Source organism: Cordyceps fumosorosea (assembly GCF_001636725.1).
Source record: "Cordyceps fumosorosea ARSEF 2679 chromosome Unknown scaffold_3, whole genome shotgun sequence".
Taxonomy (NCBI): domain Eukaryota; kingdom Fungi; phylum Ascomycota; class Sordariomycetes; order Hypocreales; family Cordycipitaceae; genus Cordyceps; species Cordyceps fumosorosea.
The window spans coordinates 1462329-1483532 of NW_017387303.1; the positions used below are offsets into that span (position 1 = coordinate 1462329).

The 21204-nt window shown below is 54.1% G+C and overlaps 7 protein-coding genes across 7 annotated transcripts; 4 read left to right on the plus strand and 3 right to left on the minus strand.

Moving 5' to 3' along the window:
* Positions 1-1481: 1481 nt before the first annotated feature.
* ISF_02157 (serine/threonine-protein kinase BUR1) lies at positions 1482-3361 on the plus strand (the record flags this gene model as incomplete). Its single annotated transcript, XM_018845764.1, has 6 exons — positions 1482-1627; positions 1679-1760; positions 1817-1919; positions 1977-2373; positions 2423-2614; positions 2668-3361. The coding sequence occupies 6 exons, from the start codon at positions 1482-1484 to the stop codon at positions 3359-3361; spliced, it is 1614 nt and encodes a 537-aa protein (XP_018707487.1).
* A 498-nt stretch (positions 3362-3859) lies between these two features.
* On the minus strand, positions 3860-4633 carry ISF_02158 (hypothetical protein; the record flags this gene model as incomplete). The annotated part of the gene is made up of 2 exons (XM_018845765.1): positions 3860-4183; positions 4370-4633. The coding sequence occupies 2 exons, from the start codon at positions 4631-4633 to the stop codon at positions 3860-3862; spliced, it is 588 nt and encodes a 195-aa protein (XP_018707488.1).
* Positions 4634-6233: 1600 nt separating this feature from the next.
* On the plus strand, positions 6234-6974 carry ISF_02159 (BTB/POZ fold protein; the record flags this gene model as incomplete). The annotated part of the gene is made up of 1 exon (XM_018845766.1): positions 6234-6974. The coding sequence occupies one exon, from the start codon at positions 6234-6236 to the stop codon at positions 6972-6974; it is 741 nt and encodes a 246-aa protein (XP_018707489.1).
* A 354-nt stretch (positions 6975-7328) lies between these two features.
* On the minus strand, positions 7329-11718 carry ISF_02160 (ATPase, P-type, phospholipid-translocating, flippase; the record flags this gene model as incomplete). Its single annotated transcript, XM_018845767.1, has 2 exons — positions 7329-11285; positions 11362-11718. 2 exons carry the CDS (start codon positions 11716-11718, stop codon positions 7329-7331), a joined length of 4314 nt encoding a protein of 1437 aa, XP_018707490.1.
* A 2394-nt stretch (positions 11719-14112) lies between these two features.
* Positions 14113-15159, minus strand: ISF_02161 (transcription initiation protein; the record flags this gene model as incomplete). The annotated part of the gene is made up of 1 exon (XM_018845768.1): positions 14113-15159. One exon carries the CDS (start codon positions 15157-15159, stop codon positions 14113-14115), a length of 1047 nt encoding a protein of 348 aa, XP_018707491.1.
* A 1198-nt stretch (positions 15160-16357) lies between these two features.
* On the plus strand, positions 16358-17650 carry ISF_02162 (anthranilate phosphoribosyltransferase; the record flags this gene model as incomplete). Its single annotated transcript, XM_018845769.1, has 2 exons — positions 16358-16684; positions 16742-17650. The coding sequence occupies 2 exons, from the start codon at positions 16358-16360 to the stop codon at positions 17648-17650; spliced, it is 1236 nt and encodes a 411-aa protein (XP_018707492.1).
* A 1909-nt stretch (positions 17651-19559) lies between these two features.
* ISF_02163 (CoA-transferase family III) lies at positions 19560-21085 on the plus strand (the record flags this gene model as incomplete). The annotated part of the gene is made up of 5 exons (XM_018845770.1): positions 19560-19700; positions 19752-19783; positions 19839-19965; positions 20022-20526; positions 20580-21085. The coding sequence occupies 5 exons, from the start codon at positions 19560-19562 to the stop codon at positions 21083-21085; spliced, it is 1311 nt and encodes a 436-aa protein (XP_018707493.1).
* Between the last annotated feature and the right edge of the window lie 119 nt (positions 21086-21204).

Here is a 21204-nt window from a genome sequence, read left to right on the forward strand (position 1 = left end):
TAATCGTAAAAGGACGGACAGGCTTTGCTTTGGCGTCGAGCGATGTCGGACTAGCAAGAGTAGTGAGATCCATGCAGTTTCAACTCCGGGAAGCGTAGTCGTTGGCCATTTTAAAGCCGTCTGTATCCATTTGTGGCTCACGCGCGACGAAAAAAGTCTGTCGAGTCTTTATTTTAGTCATGGCGTTCTTTTGACCTTTGGATGCGGCACGCCGGAGCCTAGTGAAAAGTCGTTTGGTCGGGACAACAACGAGTCTGGGGCGAGTTGTGGGCCGTGGAGTTGTGGGCACAGTAGACGAGGGGATGGATCGAGAGCGGGGGACGCTGATGATGAATAGCAATAGTCCGATTAGAGATAATATCTAAGAAGAAGGCAAGGAAGTGATGTGGTGATGTTTTGGTCATGGTGTTTGCCGTTGAGGCTTGGCAGCTGGCAGCCGGCGGCCAGCGGCCACCCCGTTGGTGGTTTACTTAGAATGTGGTACGTATATAGGCAGGCACTGCGTGAAGAATAAAATACGGCACAAATCAACTTTAACTATATACATACATATATATAGCACAGATTATGTAAACTCGGACTGAACGGGGAAAAGTAGGAAAGTAGCTGATTTCATGTGCCAGTCCTATCCCCCAGCATGTGGAAATGGTACTTGCCTACAATTTCCATCATCAACAGAAAGGCCAAAAGCCTACCTAAACAAGAAGCACCTTGTTCGTGTACGTGATAATCGGTCGACATCGCTGCCAAACTGTGAATCCTGACAAAGCCCATTTTCTACACTTCCATCTCTTCAAAGTCCAGTTCCATCACGTCATTATCCTCGGACGTAAACGGCGATCGATTGATCAGGTTTGAGACCTCGTCTGTCAATGCATATATCAACTAATAAGAGGAGCCAAATAATACCAAGTGCGTCGTTGACTCTGCGTAGTGCCAGGCGCCGCCATCGTTCTTGGCCCCTGTCGTGCCTTGGACAGCTCCCGTGGGGGCGCTACCCTCCTAGTACATAGCTTTGCGCTGTACCTCTAAGAGAAAACAAGTACAGATGCGGTATAGATCTAGTTCAGACCGTCCTGGCTTGGACCCTACCTACGTAACCTGTGCATTTATTCGTAGCCGCCCAACTTCATTCTACTCTCGCACCATCATCACATCACAACGCGGGCCATTGGTAGTCACTCTCTCCAGCCCATCACCGCACAATCTCTCCATCCTTTAAGGTACCGTCTTAGTATCGCATACACTGCGCCATATTTTTCTACGTCGTTTCCGTCCCATTTTGCGCAATTCCTCCCAGCTCGACGACTACATCCCAAGGCTTTTTGGCACAGCGCCGGGGTCTACAAATCTTCGTCGCGATCGATGCCTTTCACTCTTCCCACCACCGCCGCCACCACTACATTTAGCCGCACGAACTGCCCTCGCTTTAATTGCTTCCAGTGTGACGCCGAAATACCCCGCAGCGGCTACTCGAGATCATGGATCCCGCTCCAACCTCAGTACCCGACAACAGATCGCCGCGCTCCTTCGCCATCGCTCACCAGCGACCCAAGACGAGCTTTCGCGGCTGCTCACGCATCGGAGACTATGAGCTGCAGGGGAAACTCGGAGAGGGAACCTTTGGGTAAGAAGCTCTCGATGTCAGTGGACGCGCTTTGCTGACAAAGACCTGCAGTGAGGTTCACCGAGCTCGATCGAAAAAGACAGGCGCAATCGTTGCCTTGAAAAAGATTATCATGCATAACGAAAAGGACGGCGTAAGGAGGCTTCACCAACACCTCGCTCCACAGTGGCGTCTCTGACAACATCTTAGTTTCCAATCACCGCGCTGCGAGAAATCAAACTCCTCAAACTCCTCAACCATGTCAATGTCCTGCGGCTCGAAGATATGGCTGTAGAGCATCCTTCACGATCATGTGCGTGCTCCAGCTAATCCACCACAGGCTTATGATCCAGCTAACACAGCCCCCCAGCCGAGAAGCGAAAAAAACACATCATGTACACCGTTACACCATACATGGACCACGATCTTTCCGGATTGCTCGACAACCCCGCCGTACATTTCAAAGAAGGCCAGATCAAGTGCTATATGCTTCAGCTCCTGCAAGGCCTGCGTTATCTCCACGATCAGCATATTTTGCATCGAGATATGAAGGCCGCAAACCTGTTGATCAGCAACACTGGCAACCTCCAAATTGCCGATTTTGGTCTTGCGAGGCATTACGACGGGCCGACGCCGCAGCCCGGACGACCAATGGGGAACGGTCGCCGAGACTACACTGGCCTTGTCGTGACCAGGTGGTATCGCCCTCCGGAGCTGCTACTACAGTTGCGCCAGTACACGACAGCTATTGACGTATGGGGTGTTGGGTAAGCACCAATGCCAGAGATATTCGCGACGCGTACTAACACGGCTCAGGTGTGTCTTTGGAGAGATGCTAATCGGCAAGCCTATCCTAGCGGGTGAGAGCGATGTTGCTCAGCTTGAAATAATTTGGGACCTTCTTGGCTCGCCGACAGAGGACAACATGCCGGGCTGGAAGATGCTGCCTGGTGGTGAACATTTATCACCGCGCCCACGCTCTGGAAATCTGGAAACACGCTTCAGGGAGTGAGTACCTATTGCATTTACATTCTAGGCATGTGCTGACTTGTTGCTATTAGGTTTGGAAGCGGTGCGATATCGCTTCTCAAAGAGCTCATGAGGCTAGATTGGAAGACCCGCATCAATGCCGTTGACGCACTGGAGCACGGCTATTTCAAAATGGCGCCACTACCAATGGAGCCGCATGAAATTCCTACCTACGAAGAAAGCCATGAGCTAGATCGCAGAAAGTTTCAAGACCGCAAGGCAGCCCTACCACCCGCCCCTAAAGGAGGCACAGTCGGGATTGGGCCAGATGCCCACGGAGCGACGGCCGGCTTCAACAGTGGCGACGGTTACGGTAGAAACGGAAGTGCTAATGGCAGATACCGCGGCGCAGACGAACATAGAAGACCAGCTTGGCAGCGAGATCGAGGTCCACAACCACCGGGCCGCGGCCCTCCGCCGGAAAGAGGGGGCCGAGATGATGACTACCGCGACCGCGATCGAGCACCACCCAGAAATAGACCAGGCGGTGGCCCCGGAGGACAGCGCGGCGCACCAGACACGGACACGTACATACCCAGCTACGGACGGGATGATGGTGGACGACGCAGGGATGACCGGCCGCCACGCGACGAGCGGCGTCCGCCGAGAGATGACCGCCGGCCAGACCGCGACAGAGACCACCGCACTAGCAGAAGTCGGTCTCCCGGGATGGAGCGGCGGGATCATCGCGAGCGCGAGCGCGAGCGCGACATGTACCGACGTTAGAGCCAGAGTGATTATGCGAGCCGTCCCTCTACAGAGCCTGCAGCAAACAGCCACCAGCCGAAGAGAAAGAGGAAAAAGAGGAAGGCGCGCAACGAGTACCGGCCATTGGACGTGTACCGACCATCGGATCGGCCCCGATGATGAAAGGTAGACAGAACATACAATTTTCCAGAATACATACGGTTTGGCAAGAGCTTTGTTTATCATTTTTGCTCGGGCAGAGAGTGCGAAAATGGAAAGGAAGGGGGGGAACTGATCTTGGAGTAAGGATCGACGAACAGCATGTTTTAAACTTGTTTGTATTAGAAAGGGACGCGGTGGAAGAGCCCTTTGTAACTATGAAGCGCTTCATTGCATTTTCTAAAGATGGCAGGGTGGTCATTGGGTATCGTGGGTGGGCGCAGAAGGGTATTTGAAGAGAGAAATTCGAGGCGAGAATGGAAGCGAAATTTTGACGTGTAAAGGGGAGAGCATATATCGTGGCGTTGTCATGGCTTTTCACTCGCCAGACGAGTCGTCTTCTTCGTGAATCGTTTGCGACAGCAGGCCGCGGGCAAGGCGCCGCTTAAGAAGGACGTCGGGGTCGCTGGCGCGCAGGTGTTGTTTTCGGTAATCGGGATATGTGTCCGGGTCGTATCGATAGTCGCGCCCTTCGTATTCCACCTCCTCGTCGTCGCGGTCGTAGTAGTAGTCGATGGAGTCGCGCTCGCGCTCGTAGCGGTCCTCGTCGGAGTCCTGCATGCCGAGGTACGAGGTAACGACGGACGAGGTGGCGCCGAGGACGACGCCCGCGACGATGCCGATGCCAGCGGCTGCAGAGAGCTTCGCGCGCAGTGTCAGCTTGCTTCGCTTCACCCGGTACTTGCATCATATGTTCTTTTCCTCCTCACAATCAACCGGGGGTGGCGGTGACGACTTACAAAGCTATACAGAGGCTGATGACGAGGAGTTTAGCCAAGATTTACCACCGGAACGGGAGAGGGGGGAGGGGGGGGGGAGAGAACGCACCTTGAGGCTGGCCAGCAGGGACAGAGTGCCTTGCGCGGCGGCGACGGCGAAGCCGACCAGGTAGAGGAGCGGCGCGCAGAGGACGAGCACGGCGGAGGCGAGGTGGCGCAAAGGCACGGTGACGAGGGATAGTGGTAGGGCGGCGACGCGCGCGGCGCGGAAGAGGTGCCGGCCCCAGCGGACGGACCAGACGGAGCGGGCGACGTAGAAGACAACGTCGAGCGCGGCGGCGGAGGAGGAGGGCGCGTCGCTTGCCTCGGCCATGATGTTGGCGGAGGGACGGAAGAGGAAAGGCTGGCCGCGGGAGGTTGTTGCGTTGAGGATGTTGGGAATGAAGGTGTTGGGTGGTTGATGGTAGCGTGGAGAGAGAGGTGTGGATACAGCGGCCCGGCAGGACGGAAGGTCCCTTGGGGACTTGCCTTTTTCGGATTTGTAGTGTTGGAGACCGAAGTAATTATATTTAATGACAAGTCCTTGTTGATGTATTGCTCTTCATTTGTTTATTTGAGTTTTGTTGTTGAATATTCCATCTTGACCCTCTCGACTCCCAATCTCGTCAACTATTTAGGTGTGATCAACATATCCTTCTTTCTACCTCAAGTAACTTACTTGCCCAACTCTTGACTTGTGCCTATGTGGGATATTGGCTATATATTGGAAGAAAAAAACATTGCGAAATTGTACATGCTAATGTCCAAGCTGGCAGCAGCAGTGGTGAGGCAATGGATCTGTCAGCCTACTTTGGTGCTTGTATGAGTGTGCGACACTACGAGGTTAAAGTAAGCAAACTAGTTAATGATAATTCTGCACTTGACTTGATTTGTCCCGGCATTGAAATTGAGTTGAGCTCATGAATTCGGTTCCGACGCCCCAGCTAACAGATAGGGTGGCATAATGAAGCAAAGCAAACACGTAGTAATTTGAGGAATCTCGCAACTATCAAAGAAGAGCCACGAGAGCGCATTTCGTAAAAACCAATTAACAAAGCCAGATTCAAGGCTCGAGCTAGATCTAGCGTCTCATCACGGCCGAAACTGTCACTCCGCAAAGTCGGCATCGGGGCCGATGTCTAGCGAGGGGCTTCGCAAGATGCGTCCACGCGACTTCTAAGAGTACGCCCACGTAAAAGTCTTGATACCACGATTTCCAAGCGCTGTTGAAGGAGAAACCAGATCTCGCCGCCAAGATTTTGGAATGCTACATCAGCTTCATTCGCGAGCACAACACTGATTAAGACTGGCACGCAGATGAGACAGGAATGCTGGGGAAAGTTTCTCGACAATTCGTTTTGCATATTAACCATTTTAGCTTTCAAGGTCTGGGAGATGCTGCTGCAAGGAGTCATTTTGAACCAGGGCTGTTACAGCGGAGAGAGTTTTGAATTGGGGGGTTACAACGGAGAGTCATTTAGAATCGGCAGATTTAATCATTTTGCTTTACTTTATCAAGAAAATAGCTTACAACAAAAGACGAGAAATCATTATTGAAAACCCATTACTTTAGATGTCATGTCTGCTCTTGTCGTAGTGTTTGTGCCTACTTCACCTCCAGAGGGCATCTGCTGTTGGAAGAGTTTGTCCAAGGTCATCTCTCCAATGGCAGTCCTCCTTTCACAGCCTCCAGAGAAAACACGTTCAAACAACATTACTGACTTTGAGCAGCCGTGCAAACGAGCACCGTTTGCCTTGGTGAAAGTGAACGACGCCCGCACGTTGCGAAGTTCTCACACGCTTCTGTTGCTGTTCACTTTCCCCTCTCCCACTTACAACTTGCCTTTTTACCCTCTCTCCCTCCCAGATTCATACTCTTGCCTTGTCTCCCATCATCTCGCTCTTTCGACCAACTTTCGAGCTCTTCCGCAGCCATGAAGATCATCCAACCTCCTCCGAAGCACAACCACACGCCCCAACCAGCTTCTTCTTCGTCTTCTTCTTCTTCTGCTTTCCCCTCTTGCGAGCAACCCAACCCGGCCACACCGTGCCCATCCACGCCCGGCACGCCCGGTCCGACCTTCATCTTCCTCATCGGCGCCTCCGCCACGCACCACCCCGTCCCCTGCGCCCTCCTCTCCCGCTCCTCCCCCGTCCTCGCGCACACCATCCGCGACGCCGCCTCCCGTCGCCACGCCCTCGTCACGCCCTGCGCCTACCTCCCCGACTGCGACGCGTCCACCTTTCACCGTTTCCTCGCCTTCCTCCACACCGGCGACTTCCCCTCCCCCCTCTTCCGCTCCGTCCCGCCCAGCCATCCCCCCACCCGCTACCGCAGCCGCTTCCTGCCCCCCGCCGGCCCGTCCTCCCCCCGCCGGCGCCGCGCCTGGGCCAAGTTTGTCCGCCGTCGCCGCTACGCCGGCCCGCGTCTTGCACGATTCGACAACGACTGGGAAGGCGGTGAGGTGGACGACGAGGGCCAGTTTGCGCTGTGCGCGGTGGTACGGGTGTACCTCCTCGCGGCGCGCTACGAGGTGGCGGAGCTGGTGAGGTTGTGCCTGCACAAGCTGCACAGGCTGATCGTGAGCGTGCGGGAGATCTGGGACGGGGTGCACTTTTTGCGGCTGTGCGCGCGGCAGGCGAAGCTGTGGCCGTGGCTGGCGGAGGAGCACTGAAGCGAGCTGCGGAGGCTGGCGTACTCGTACTGCCTCTTCCACTACGATGACCTGGGGAGGAGGGCCAACTTTGCGGCGTTCATGGCCGAGACTCCGGAGTTTACGGCGGCCGTTACGGAGGGCCTGGCCAAGTTTCAAGCGGGCGAGGAGTGATGGAACGAAGGGGTCTTGTGTGCGAATCGAAGACGGAAAAGGGACAAGAGGAAATGCAGGAAGCGAGGAACATGAAGAAGCTACAAAATGTACCAAAGTAGAAAGAAAGAATCATGAAATGTTCATAATCGTATTCCATATTCAAAAAGAGATGATGAATCTATACTGTTACTACCATGTCTCTAGTAAAAACAAAGGGTATCATTTTCTCAATTTACGCCACGCCGAAGAAACAAATGCCGTTTTCCTCTTCTCGCCCCTCTCCTCATCATCATGGCTCGCACTCACTTCGATCGTCTCCTCCACCGGTCCCCTCTGCCCATACTCCTCTTCTTCCCCCTCCTCTTCCCCCTCTCCCCCCTCCTCGCCATCCAGCTCCTGCTCATCATACTCGCGTGCCATGAGCTTCAACCTGGCCTTCACTGCCGGATTCTGCTCCAACTCCTGCCACATCTCCACGTCCCACTCCTCGACATTCTCGCTCAGCCCGGCTGATCCACGCCACGGCGGCCACTTCCAGACGCCCGCGAGGATGAGGTGCCGCTTGGCTACCTTGAGTGTCATCTCCAACAGCCCCAGCAGGCTGAGCACCGCAAACAACGTCATCCACCAGGCCGGGTCGCGCCCCCACCTCCCCATACTATGGCGGATCTCGTAGGTGGGCAGCGCCGACCGGGGAAAGATGTTGTCGAGAAAAACCAGCCACAGGAACCAGCCAAGAGTGGTGACGAAGAAGGATCCTATCACAATGCCCGTCTTGTGGTGCGTCTCGAGCACGAACAGCTTGAAGTTGATCCACAACACGCCCGTCGTGAACACGAGCGTGCCCAGCCCGTACAGTCCGTCATCCAGGGAGCCCTGTGACATTTGCCAGCCATAGCCAGCCCACACACCGTACCATAACATGACGCCCTCGACGGCCGCAAGCAGCATCCAGCGCAAGTACTTGCCTAAATTTAGACCCATGTCGCGCTGCCCGTACACATACAGCTCCGGGATCGCCAGCAGCGTCTCCGCCCGCAGGTCTTGCTCCCAGATGCCCATACAGATCGTACACAGACTAGTAAACAGCGTATTGAAGACTGTGAGGCTGGTCGCTTCGTATAGTGAGGTAGCTATGTAGCCGTTGTACTGCTGGTAGAAGGCCTGCGGGAGGTAGAAGAACATCTCCTTCCAGAACGTGCAGATGATGAACTTGGCCGTGCGCACGTAGTTCCACCGTCCGTGGACGAGTAGTAGACGCTGCAGGAATCGGAATTGCGCGATCGAGTAGTCGGCGACCCGCGCGGCCTGTAGGCCCTCACGACCAGAAATGCCAACGCCCACGTGGCTGGCCTGGATCATGGCCAGGTCGTTGGCGCCGTCGCCAATAGCAAGCGTCAGGCCTTTGCGCCAGCTGAGGCCAAACTTACTGAGCCGGTTCCGAACTGTGCGCACCAGAAGCGCCTTTTGCGCGGGGGACGCGCGACAGCAGATGACTGTGTCAACTTTTAGCATGATGTCGAAGAACTGCTTCGACAGTGTTGGCGACTCTTCGACGGCTCCCAGAGTCTGCCCGTCAATGACGACCACGCTGTGGTGCGTGCTTGCCTGGAGATCCTCGGTGAGGGCAATCAGCTGGAATTCGAGAGCACCCTTGGCAACGTCCAAGATATAAATATCCGAACCAGGGCGGACAAGTCGCGCTGAATGGGCAATGTTGATGGCAGTTTCTCGTTTATCACCAGTGAGCATCCAAATTCTGATGTTGGCCCGTCGGAGCTTCTCAATCGTCTCTGGAACACCCTTTTGTAGTTTGTCTTCAATCGCACTGGCTCCGACCAAAGAAAATGCCTGCTCAAGCATGTCGCCGGCGGATTCAATCATTTCCTGTCGATTGTCAAAGCTCGTCGTCGCATCGTCGTACACCTTTTTCCACGCGCGATAATCTTGCTCGGAAATATCTTTTTGTGCAAACAGTAGAGTTCGGAGTCCCTCAGAGGCAAAGTCATCAAGATGTTTGAAGCACTTGGAGAATATTTCAGAGTCGTCGTGGATACTTGGGTCGTCGAGGAATTGTAGGTTCTCTGGAAGCTGGGCGTGCTGCGGATTCACGCTCGTACGGATATGTCCGCGGTTAATATCCATGGACAGGCCTCGCGTGGAGGCTCCAGCTCGGGTCCCGTCTTCAGAGCTTCTCACGAATTTTCTAAGCTCGAAGGACTTGCTGCGATGCATCACTGCACGTCGTATGCTCGGTTCCGGCTTGTAGCTGGCGGTGTGTCTGACAGTCAGACTGGGCCTGCCTCCAAAGCTGTTTCTGGGCTGGTGTTGTTCACTTTGGCGCTGCATTTCATGCTCCAGATCCGCGCTCGCGCGGATTTCGGTGGCTTTCTGCATGGCGAGGGATGACTGCTTCAGACGGGGGAGAATAACAGAGTCTGCTCCCTTACAAATGACAGTGACTCGGCCATCCGGGCGGCGAAGGACAATAGACATGCGCTTTCGGTTGCTGCTGAATTCGATTATGTCGAGGATTTCATACGTCTGTCTCTCGAGCTGGCCGTTAGCCAGTGCCATTTGGACAGTGACGTGCTTAGCCGTTCGCTGGGCGACTAAGTAGCCCATGTCTTGGGCTGCGCGGACGAGCGCCAATTCATCGGGAGATGAAGCTTGGAACTCAATCTTGCCATCGGTGTACTCAGGTAGACAGGTATGGCAAAGAGCCATTGCGAGGATGTATTGCTTGGCTTTCCGAGCAAAAGCAGAATGGGGCCGCAGCTGAATGTAGTGCAGCAAGTCGGCGGTGTTGACTTCTGGCTGGACGTGATCGGGGCGCCCAGTAGAACGCCAGTGAGAGGACGAGCGCCGGCCACTCATGGAGGGGCGGGCCCCCGTGGAAATGCGCGGTGACAGGGGATTTTTCATGTAGGACGGGCTCAACGGTGAAGTTGGAATCGGGTCAGGTTTGTATAGCGAAGGTTCTCGACTTGAATCACCAAGACTAGTCGTTGTATTCTCGTCTTCTTCCACCAAGTCCATCTCGTGCAGCCACACGGTCCCCGCAACGCTGATTTTGCGAAATTTCATGATATTGTCTGTGAGGGTTCCAGTTTTGTCGGAAAAGATGTAGCCGACTTGACCAAGGTTTTCCAAGATTGTGTTGGTGTTGCATCTAGCAGGCGTGTCGGTCTCTTCGTCGTACATGCCAATATCTGAATTGAGGAGCAGTAGCTGCCCAACTTTGACGATTTCCAGCGAGATATACAGAGAAAGCGGGACGACGTTGTTGAACATGATGATGAAGGGAACGACGATTTCGTAAGCGCGGAAGTCTTTACGAGGAAGAAACCACGCATTGCCCAGATAACGGTTTCGCCAAAGAACGTGGCCCCAAAAAAGGCCAAGGGACACGACAACTACATAAATTGCAAGGGTAACCACGACGCAATTGACGATCTTCTCGAGGGCTGGCTTTTTGGCGACGGGATTCTGGTTCGCGTTCATGCGAATTTTGCACTCTTCTCCGGTGTTGATGACGATGCCGACAACGGCGGTCGTGTTTCGCACGACACTGCCTCGATATATCACCTCATTGAGGGTGAGAGGCACACTTTTGCCGTCGACAGACACGGAGCCGTCAAAATTGAAGAGTTGTGGGTTTGGGTTCTCGACGACGAAGGTGGCCTTGCAGTTGGCGATACCCTCAATGGTGCCGCATCCGCTGAGCGCCGAGGAAAGCTGCTTGCTTTTGAGGTTGGTCTCGCCATCGAGGGCCATAGTGTCGATGTAGGCGACGTCATTCTCGTCGCTGGTCCAGAGGAGCACGATATCGGCAGGTACAGAATCATCACGATTCAGCCGTATGACATCTCCGACCTTGAGATTGCTCCAGCGAATAGGGACCCATTTAGTGCCCTCGTAGACATCCTTTGGCAAAATCGGGGGTTGCGTCGGGGTCGCGACATGGAACGGGTTCCATTTTTGAATTGAAGGCGCAGACTTAATCCTATCTGTGTAATGGTCCTTGCGCCCCAGGGTCGTGGTGAAGCTGGAGTTTTCAATCTTGTCGAGACGGCTTCTCCTATAGTCGTCATAGCCTTCCTTGACAATAGTGAGCAGCACAAAGAAGAGCAGGGGCAGGATCGTGGTGTAGCTTCCGGTGGTGGAGAGGCCAGCCTACATAGTTAGGCAGTCGGCGGTTAGCGCTAGTCAACAAGTCGTTTGCTCGACCAGGTAGGCCACGAAAGCTTACCACTTGAGGTATGCCGACACAGAGAAAGTAAAAGTTTCCAACGCGAGTGAATTGAAAAAACAGTTGCTTTGGAATAAAGTTGAAGACGGTGTAGCGCGAGGTGCGAATGTCGTTGGAAATGTACGCTTGGTTGCCACGGCGCGGATCAGTGAGCGGCTTGGCCTGCTCGATGCTGAGAGGGACTCGTCGACTACCGCCCGAGCTGGTGCGGCTTTCGAGCCCCAGAATATGCTCGCAGACCGTCGTTCTATAGAGATACCTGGCGGAATCCCGAAGACCGGAGAGACAGGAAGAGGCAAACGCTCTCACAGGCGGCCCGGGCCTTTTTTCGACGTTTGAGATGTCGGCGGCCGCCATTGCGACGGGGAAGATTGCGCGCCGGTTGCTCAAAGGGCCGCTGCAGAACGATGCTGCGCTGTAGGGGGAGAGAGCTGGTTAACGATGTGCGGAAAGCATGCCAATTGTGTGTAGGGCGGTCCCGTTGGCTGTGGTCGAAGTTGGAAGCGGTGTTGTTGGTAGCTCGGCGGACAGCTGCAGTAGCGCTATTGTCTCTTTTTTTGTTTGGAAGCCGCGTCAGCGAGAGAGACGGCAGGCCAGAAACCACGAAAAGACGGAGATTGAAACGCAATGAGAATGAGTAAAGAAAGAATAAAACAATGATAAGGCACGTATTCAAGAAAGCAGATGCTAAGAAGAGGAAAAAAGTAGATCTCATAAGTTGGAATTTGGAGGGGAACTATGTACGTGTCCTGGCCACTAACGTAACTAGTTAGTCAAGGTACCTCTGCGCTTGATGCAGGGGCTACTCCAGTACGAAGCATGGGACCCGTTTGGACCCCAGTTGTTCCATGGATCTTCGTGATCGGTGGCTGAGCACAGCCGAGTCGCGGAAAGAAGACGAGCCAAAAGTCAACAAGCAAGACGTGGGCAAGAGGCGGAAACGTCAATGGTCAGAACAGTAGACGGGCCGCAGTCGCAACGGTCTGGCAGGGTCGCAGCGGATGCCACCCTGGACATGGGCGGTGGGAAGGGTGTCCAGATGACCAGATAGAATGGCACGAATTGACGAGGCGTGGTTTATTCAGAAGTGGCTTGATTGTTCCAAAGAACCCATTAAGAAGGTGCCTCCTGCCAACGACCTACCTACTTTGCAAACTTGGCTTGCCTTGTATACCAATAAGGTGTAGTGCGCCTGCAGTTGCCCCATCTAGGCATCTCCCCCGGCCTCCGACAACCGGCGGGCATCTTGCAATACTTTCATTGTCTATACGACCACCGCCACTCCATCCTCCGTTCCTCAATAGTGCTAAGAACAAAGGAGGCTTGCACAAGCCCCCAAAGTAGTTGCAAACTAGCAAAAGACTCACGCAAACTAAATATTGCCTCTTCCCTGTCAAAGCTCTGTACGGACACTGGCTCCCCAGCACACGTGGGGCCGCCGCGAGCCTGCTGCGGCACTATTTACAGCGCCAGTCAACGCATGACAAGTTGGAGTTGGGGGGCTGCAGGGGGGTTGCAGGGGGCGACCGCCCGCAAAAGGCAAAACGAGGCTCCGTCAGCGCTTCCCAGTGGCTGTCGTCTCACCTCCTACCTACATAGTGAGTACGAGTTGTGAGCACCAAGATTTATCAAGACAAACTTGACAATTCAATAGACATCATATCAAGTTTCCCTATCAAGTTGTCTACGAAGCAAGTGGAAACATAATTCCTTGCTTGCTGTTTTTTCTTTCACCTGCACATCCCCCATTCAGGCACGCACCAAGCAAAACAAAGGATTGGAGCAGTTGCCCGGACACGCGACTCAAGGATCTACATTCCACGCAACAGGACCTGTTTTTTTTCGCCACATAATCCTGAGCTGGTGATCCCTTTTGACTCGCTGCAGGGGCCGCTGAGAACTCTAAGGGTGGACTGCGCATAAAAATCCCCCGACATTCGCCCGCCAAGCCACCTCCTCGTCCTCCACATCGGCATCGTCCGCTCACGCCTCGTCCGCTCACGCCTCGTCTGCTCACGCCTCCTACTGTGTGCTGTGGCATGCGACAGTGCAAGACCTTGCTGCGAAACAAGCAAATGACCCGAGATGCGTTTAAACACGAGCAGTGAAAAAACGATAAACTTATTTATAGAATGCTGACATGCATCGTATCCGGCCAAGGCAAGGCAACGACCCCCGGCTGGAGGATGAGGCTGCGACGAGGCTGTTCTCCCAAACCACCACTGTGGAAATAACGTTCCCGAGTTGCTTACGATCTGCCTGCCCGGGGCATTCGATTTTCTCTACAGACTGCTCTCTCATAATGTAGTTGTTCTAGATTGAATACCAAGTCGTATGCTCAGACGGCAGTCCGCATCACGGGCAGCATCACTTCGTAAGACTAAGCAACAGCCATGATAATAAAGCCGAGTCAATTCAAGTCCTCATTCTAAAACCAAGGCCGTAAAAAGATTTGCCTTGTCTCTTTCGCCAACGAGACGACAGAAACAAAAAGAAGACCAAAGAAAAGGCAGATGATGATAACAAAGTAAGAATACTTTGCCCACTTCTTTCGGGCAGGGAATCAAAAGAAATATGCGATACAAGCAGCCAAAACCTAGGCCACGGTTCAGAGAGCAACTTTTTTTTTGTGGTGTGTGATTTTGCTCCTCGCAGAGGAGAGAGAGAAAAAAGTGCCAGAAAACAAACGCATCAAAGGTCCACTCATATTACAATCGCACCCGCCCGGCGACAATGACGTTTGTCAGTCCACTAGATCTGCACCTGAGGGATGTTATCCATGTTGCCGCCGTCATCAAGCCATTCCTTCTTGATGAGACGCTCACGCGCCGCAAACAGGTGCTTGTATGCTGTCTTGACCGTGCCGTCGCTTACACCGGCTTGCTTGGCAATGGGTAGCGACGCCCGCGGCTCGCCAACCAAGTGGCAGGCCATGTAGATGCATGCCGCAGCCACTGACAACGGCGAGCGGCCCGCCAGCGCCGAAATGTCATTGGCCTGCTCGGCAAGATCCCGGGAAATCTTGGAAATCTTCTGCTGGTTCTTGAAACCAAGCTGCGAGACGTAGCGGCCACAGAGGTCCTCGGCGCCAACTGACGTGTTTTCGTAGTTTGTGACTGTGTTGAGACCGGTGGCGCCTTCACCTTCCGTATCCTGCAGCTTTTGCAAAAAGTTTTGCAGCTGTTTAAAGACTCTCCCAACCTCCTTCTTGCTCACGCTCGTCAGGTTGAAGATTTCCCGAAAGGTACGCGGCACATTGTTCTGACGGCAGGCAATGAAGATGCAGCCTGCAATCACAGCCTCTTGTGGCTTGCCCTTCATGAACTTGTACTTGTCCACCAATTTGAAAATATGCTTGGCAGCGTTGGAAACGTTTTGGCCCATGTTGATGGCCTCGCACAACGACACAATTTCTTTGTAGGCTTGCATGAGGCCCCGCTGCTGCTTGTCCTGGTTGGTGTTGTTTTGCACACGCAAGAGATTCTTGTGCTGGCGCGACTCGGAGAAGGCAACCGACGTCGCCAGCTGCTGGCCCTCGACGAATTCGTCCTGAGGACCACCAACACGACTAGGATCGTCTCCGTTCTGGTCGTCGTTGGCAAACGTTCGCCACTCGGATCGGGTGTCAATGATGCGCGTGCCTACCACGACACCGCAGCTCTGGCACACCATGTCTCCGCTGGAGAATTCCTCAACCAAGTTGGGAGGAATTTCCCGACAATCGGGACAGCAGAGAACATTGTTGAGGTCCTCTTGGAACCCGGCGCCTGAGCCGTCACCGGCAGCAGGCGGCAACATTTTAGGCTTGTACTGTTGAGGCGTGTACGGATTTGTAATCTCGTTGAAGACTTTGCGGGATCGCTTCGTCTCCTTGCGGCGCAGCCGAAGTTGCTGTTGCTTTCGCTGAAGCGCTTTCTGCAGAAGTGCGTTTTGCTCGTTAACAGGTATATCGAGATCGAGTCGATTGTGCAAAAGTTTGACAAAAAGCGGTGAATGCAGCTTGGCGACTGAAGGGTGCAGACGGCCAAAGCCGATTAGAGGTCGAGGATGCAAAAATTTGAAGAGTTTCCAGTGTGAGAGGAGCAGGCAAGTAGTGGTTTCGTCACGCAAATATGATGAAAAAAAAAAGCTCGGTAGCCTGGTGCCGCGTTTGACCACGGCGCTGGAAAGAATTTATTTTTCTTCCTTGGGTTCTGCCGAGGACGAAATCGACGCTACGAGGGAGGAGGAAGCCTTTTGCCTTTGAACTGAATCAAAGTCGCGATAAGCGATATTCTTGGAATTGTTTTTTTCTAGTGTGAGGGCGGTGCGCACCCCAGATCAAGCGAGTGTGTGGCGTCGCACTCTACCAGACCGACCGTTCTGACCAGTGAAGGCGTCTGAGAGGCTCAGATCAACGAAAAGTCGGCTCGAAGTGGTCGTCGCGCGGGCGCTCGATGCAGAGGAAACGTAATGAGACCGCACGGAGATGGCTGTTGCGATGGCTGACCGACTTCTGGTGGCGAGAGGACTGTCTATGAGTGATGTTTGAGGGAGAAGAAGATGCCTGGCAAGGTGGACGTGAGGGGGGAAGAAATGTGTAGCGCAGGTGCAACGAGTTGGCGCTGGAAAAATCCATGTGATGAGTAAGCAGGGCTGCGGCGTCGGCGTCGCAGAGATTCGTAGGTTGCTAGTGAGTACCTCATACCCATATAGCCTACCGTAAGAGTAAATGTCACTCCCAACATGCGGCGATCCAGTGGTAATCCTCCACATAATGCGCCCAACGACAGCCAATAATGTGCACAATGTGATACCCAACCAGCTCTAGGTTAAGCCTGAGCCATGTTCGAACCCGCCGAGGCCAATTGCAACCACCACTGGTTGACTCATTGGGCATCCGGTCACGTCAAAATTCATTCACTCAAGGCCAGCCATCTGACTTACTTCTCGACCTCCGACACTGAACGCTGAACCTTCTGAGAAGCCCATCGTCTCATCTCAAACCTCGTCCAAAATGGCCTCACAACCGGCTGCGGCTTCAGAGGACCTCCCTCCAGTCGACATCAAACCGCTTCTGGCCAAGATGTGGCCCAACGACAACCGGGTAACGGCAGATGAGATTGCGGAAGCCATTTCGCACTTTTTCACAAACCAAGTCACCCCTGCGCAGACAGCCTCGCTACTCATGGCCCTACACTTTACGCAGATGGACTTTCAGCCCGAGGTTCTCGCCAAGTGCGCCGCCGCCATGCTGAAAGCTGCTGCACCTATCCCGGTAGACGAGCTCAACGCTGTCATTTCAAAGCGCGGGCACAAGGAGGGCAATTACAACGGTGGACTTGTACGTATTGCACCGCTTCCAGCCATGAGCACCCTTGCTAATTTACACCTGTCGTAGTGTGATATAGTCGGGACTGGGGGTGACTCTCACAACACATTCAACATTAGCACAACCGCATCCATAATAGCCTCGGCCCTGGTCCTCGTATCAAAGCACGGCAACAAGGCCAGCACCTCCAAGTCCGGCAGCGCCGACCTCATTGCCAAGATGCAGCCTCACGCCCCTGTTGTTGCGGCTGTCACGCCCGAGAACCTGGCCAAGGTCTATGCGGCCACAAACTACAGTTTCCTCTTCGCCCCCCTCTTCCACACCGGTATGCGCTACGTCGCACCCATCCGCAAGCAGCTCCCCTGGCGGACCATCTTCAACAATGTAGGCCCGCTGGCGAATCCCGTCGAGGACGTCCTCGAGTGCCGCGTCATTGGCGTCGGCCGCAAGGATCTAGGTCCTGCGTTTGCCGAGGCCCTTCGCTCCTCCGGCTGTCGCAAGGCCATGATTGTCTGCGGCGACGAGGACCTCGACGAGCTGAGCTGCGCCGGAAAGTCGCACTGCTGGATGCTCAAGGAGAGGAGCCCCGGCGGCGACGTCTACACGGACTACTTCACCGTTGAGCCCAGCGACTTTGGCGTCTCGACGCACGCCCTGACGGAGGTATCCTCTGGCAAGGAGCCGGAGGAGAACGCGGCGATTCTGCAAAAGATCCTCCACGGGGAGCTGCCTGACAACGACCCGCTCATCGAGTTTGTCCTCATCAACGCGGCCGCCCTCTTTGTCGTTTCGGGCATCTGTGAGGCTGAAACCACTAGCATGGGCCCTGGTGACGACGGCAATGTGATTGCTGAGCGCGGCCCTGGCGGTCAGCGCTGGAAGGAGGGTGTGCGCCGTGCCAAGTGGGCGATTCGCAGCGGCGAGGCCTGGAAGCAGTGGTCGGCGTTTGTGGACATTACCAATGAGTTGGGTGCATAAAGAACTCAGAGAGGATGCAAAAATAATTGTCAACAAAGCTTCATTCATTCGTCAAACGTAGTTAATGCAGACCCCCCGAAGCAAATATGGTTCCAGCCCAGTGTACATTCCGCGTCCGTCGCACAACTCCTCCGTCTATCCTGCGTTTCTACTGAGCTGACCCTCTGCTCCTAACCGAGCTTTGACTTTGCAAATGTGGAAACTCCAAGATGTCCTTTTTCTGTATTTCCTCCGAGTGAGTGTGGTAGGCTTCTGGGCGCAGTAGCGAGTCGCTGCCGAGAGGCTCGCAGTCGGGTGATGCCAGCGGTGGCGTGCTCTGGCTTCGGGTGTACCTGGTAAAATCGCGCAAACGTTTATGCTTTAGCGACTGTTTGGTATCGGCATCATCTGGGGGAAAAATATGATTGTGGCTTTGTTGGTTCATGTGGCGCACATGGTCGAGCCATGCTTGATAGTGGACTTCGAGGGGAACGTCCCGAGAAGCAGGCGCTTTCACGGTCTTCCTACGTCGAAACCGGCGTGTGAGGTATATGATACAAGATATCAAGCATGGAACGCAGATTGAGAGGGGAATAACAATCATCCAAATTGTCTTTTCGCTGTCGTGAACCGCTTGGGGAGCACCGGCAGAGATTATAGTTGAGACCGCAGGCGCCATTGCCGACCCAAGAGAGAGGCGAGAGGGTATTCAAAATGTAGAAGAAGCGCAATTGGCTATAAAGAGTATAGTGGCAGTATCGTGAAGGATCTTGGGCCGTCAAGCTGATATTTAAAATGAACCAATGCCTACTTTGCAAGCAGCCAACAAGGCTATTGGCTTACACGGCTGGAGACAGGTGACGCCCATACTCTGTGGCTGGGCTGCAAACAAGCAGCAGCTTCTTTCATATGCTACCATAGCGTCTCAGGCATTCCTCAGATATGATTTACTTCTACGTGTATTCTCAGAAGCAGTTAGGCAGACTATTGCGAGGCTGGCGTCAGCCAGGCGGGCGTGCACGGAGCCGTTGCCTGCAGGCCGCCACAAAGATGTAGCAAACAAATCAGGACCAGCTGCATTCTAGAAAGCTTCTAGGGCGTTCCCCGGTGGCTTAACTTCCTGGTCCATGTGTAGGTAGGGACCTTGACTGACAAATTTCGCACCCCATGCAAAGTGCATCGTTTGCCCGTTGATGCTCGTCCTTTGGTCGCTGGCTGCCGCATCCAACTAACTGGGTAGGAGAGGGAGGAATCACGGACCGCGTAGAGGCTTTGATATACATAGCATTGTCGCGTGGTATCCGAGGTTACGTGCAATCACTGCGTAGTTCGGAAATTTTATGAATCGATATGTCGATGAAAGAGATGCGATCGGGCATGACTTGAATCCCATCTATACACTTTGGTAAACGGTTTGTCGGCCACTACGCCGCAAACACTCCGATACTCCGAGATTGCCAATGGCCCTATAATGTTTGGCGCTGTATGGATGACGGCTACAGAGGCAGTCAGCAGTACCTTAGTACCTGTAGCAGGCAGGTTTTAGCGGGTGAATCCAGCTCGGAGGGAACGCCGGTGGCCGAGCACCGCCTAAACAGCGAGATTCTTAGTGTCGATACAGCGACTGGACCACCCAAGCACACTTCGAGTCCACTGAAACACCCCTGTACAAGTCCAGCAGAAACTGCTTCACGGGCATTGCAAACGGGCTCCGAAGGCACCGCTTTACCCGCCGCGATGACCCGCTACTTCAGCTGTCCGATGCCGCGGCTGGATGCAGTAGCCCTCTTCTCTCTTCATAACTCTGTTTTCCCAGTGATTCCACGTTGTTGCAGCGTTCCTTGGCTATTGCCTTCTCGTTTGTCTTTTTTCCAACAGATTGGTCAAGGAGCAATCTGAGAGTATGGCCAGTGCACGCAAATTGGCCGCCATGGCCTTCAATGGCTGCCGGCGGTCTGCGCAGCCGCCATTTGCATTGGGCACGCGACGCTGGAACTCGTCGTCTGCTGCTGGTACGCCGTTGCCCCTGGAGGGATACCGTGTGCTGGACATGACCCGAGTCCTTGCCGGTGTAAGAGCAGGCCCTCGTCGTTTGAGCATTGACAGAGACTGATCTGAGTAGCCCTATTGCACCCAAATTCTAGGTGATCTGGGGTACGTCTTACATCTACAAGACTTGGCGTCACAATCTTACTGATTCCTGAGCCAGGGCCGAAGTCATCAAAATTGAACACCCTGTGCGCGGTGACGACACCAGAGCCTGGGGCCCTCCATATGCCAAGTACACGGAAGAGTCTGGCAAGTCGGGTCCTGGTGAGGCGGCTTACTTCCTGGGCGTAGGTTTCACCGCCGCCCACCAACCATCAGACACACATCCACTTACACCCAGTAGGCAAACCGTAACAAAAAGTCCATTGGCCTTTCATTCCAACACAAAGAGGGTGTCGATATTCTGCACAAGCTTGTCGCGAAGTGCGATATTCTGGTGGAAAACTACCTGCCCGGTACTCTGAAGAAGTACAGTATGGACTACGAGACGCTTCGGAAGATTAATCCCAGCCTCATCTATACTTCAATTACCGGCTACGGCCAAACCGGCCCCTACTCCAGCCGCGCCGGATACGATGTCATGGTCGAGGCCGAATTTGGCCTCATGCACATTACCGGCGCTCGCGACGGGCCCCCTGTAAAGGTTGGCGTCGCCGTCACTGATTTGACCACTGGTCTGTATGCCAGCAACAGCATAATGGCGGCGTTATTAGGAAGAGGCAAAAGCGGAAAGGGGCAGCATATTGATGTCGCCCTGAGTGATTGCCAGACTGCCACTCTCGCAAACATTGCCAGTAGCTGCCTCATCAGCGGCAAGAGGGACACGGGTCGATGGGGGACTGCACACCGTACGTCAAACAGCAAAGACATTACAGACATCACCGACTAACGAAAAACAAAGCTTCTATCGTCCCGTACAAGTCATTCAAGACCAAAGATGGCGACATTCTCTTTGGCGGCGGTAACGACCGCCTATTCGGCGTCCTCGCCGAGGGCCTCGGCATGCCCCAGTGGAAGGACGACCCCAAGTACAAGACCAATGCTGACAGAGTCTCCAACCGTGTCGAGCTCGAGGACAAGATTGAGACCATCTCGCAGCAAAAGACTACCAAGGAGTGGCTCGCCGTCTTCGAAGGCAAAGGCATGCCCTACGCCGCCGTCAACGACGTCCAGGACACGCTCAACCTCGAGCATACCAAGGCCCGCAACATGGTCATCGAGGTCGAACACGGTGATTGCGGCCCGATGAAGCTGGTCAACTCGCCGGTTAAGTTTTCCGAGACTCAACCGGGCGTGCGAACGCCGCCGCCCACTCTCGGCCAACACACTAACGAACTCTTGTTGGAGCACCTCGGCATGAGCGAGGCCGACATTGCTGTGTTGAAAGAGCAAGGTGTCATCGGTTGAACATAAACTTAGATTTAGAGCAACATGATGATAATACTCTCAATGTACATCTTTCAATTTAAAAGAAATATCGCCCCGAAAGTTTCGATTGTTCAAAATGGGTCACGTGATTCAGTCGC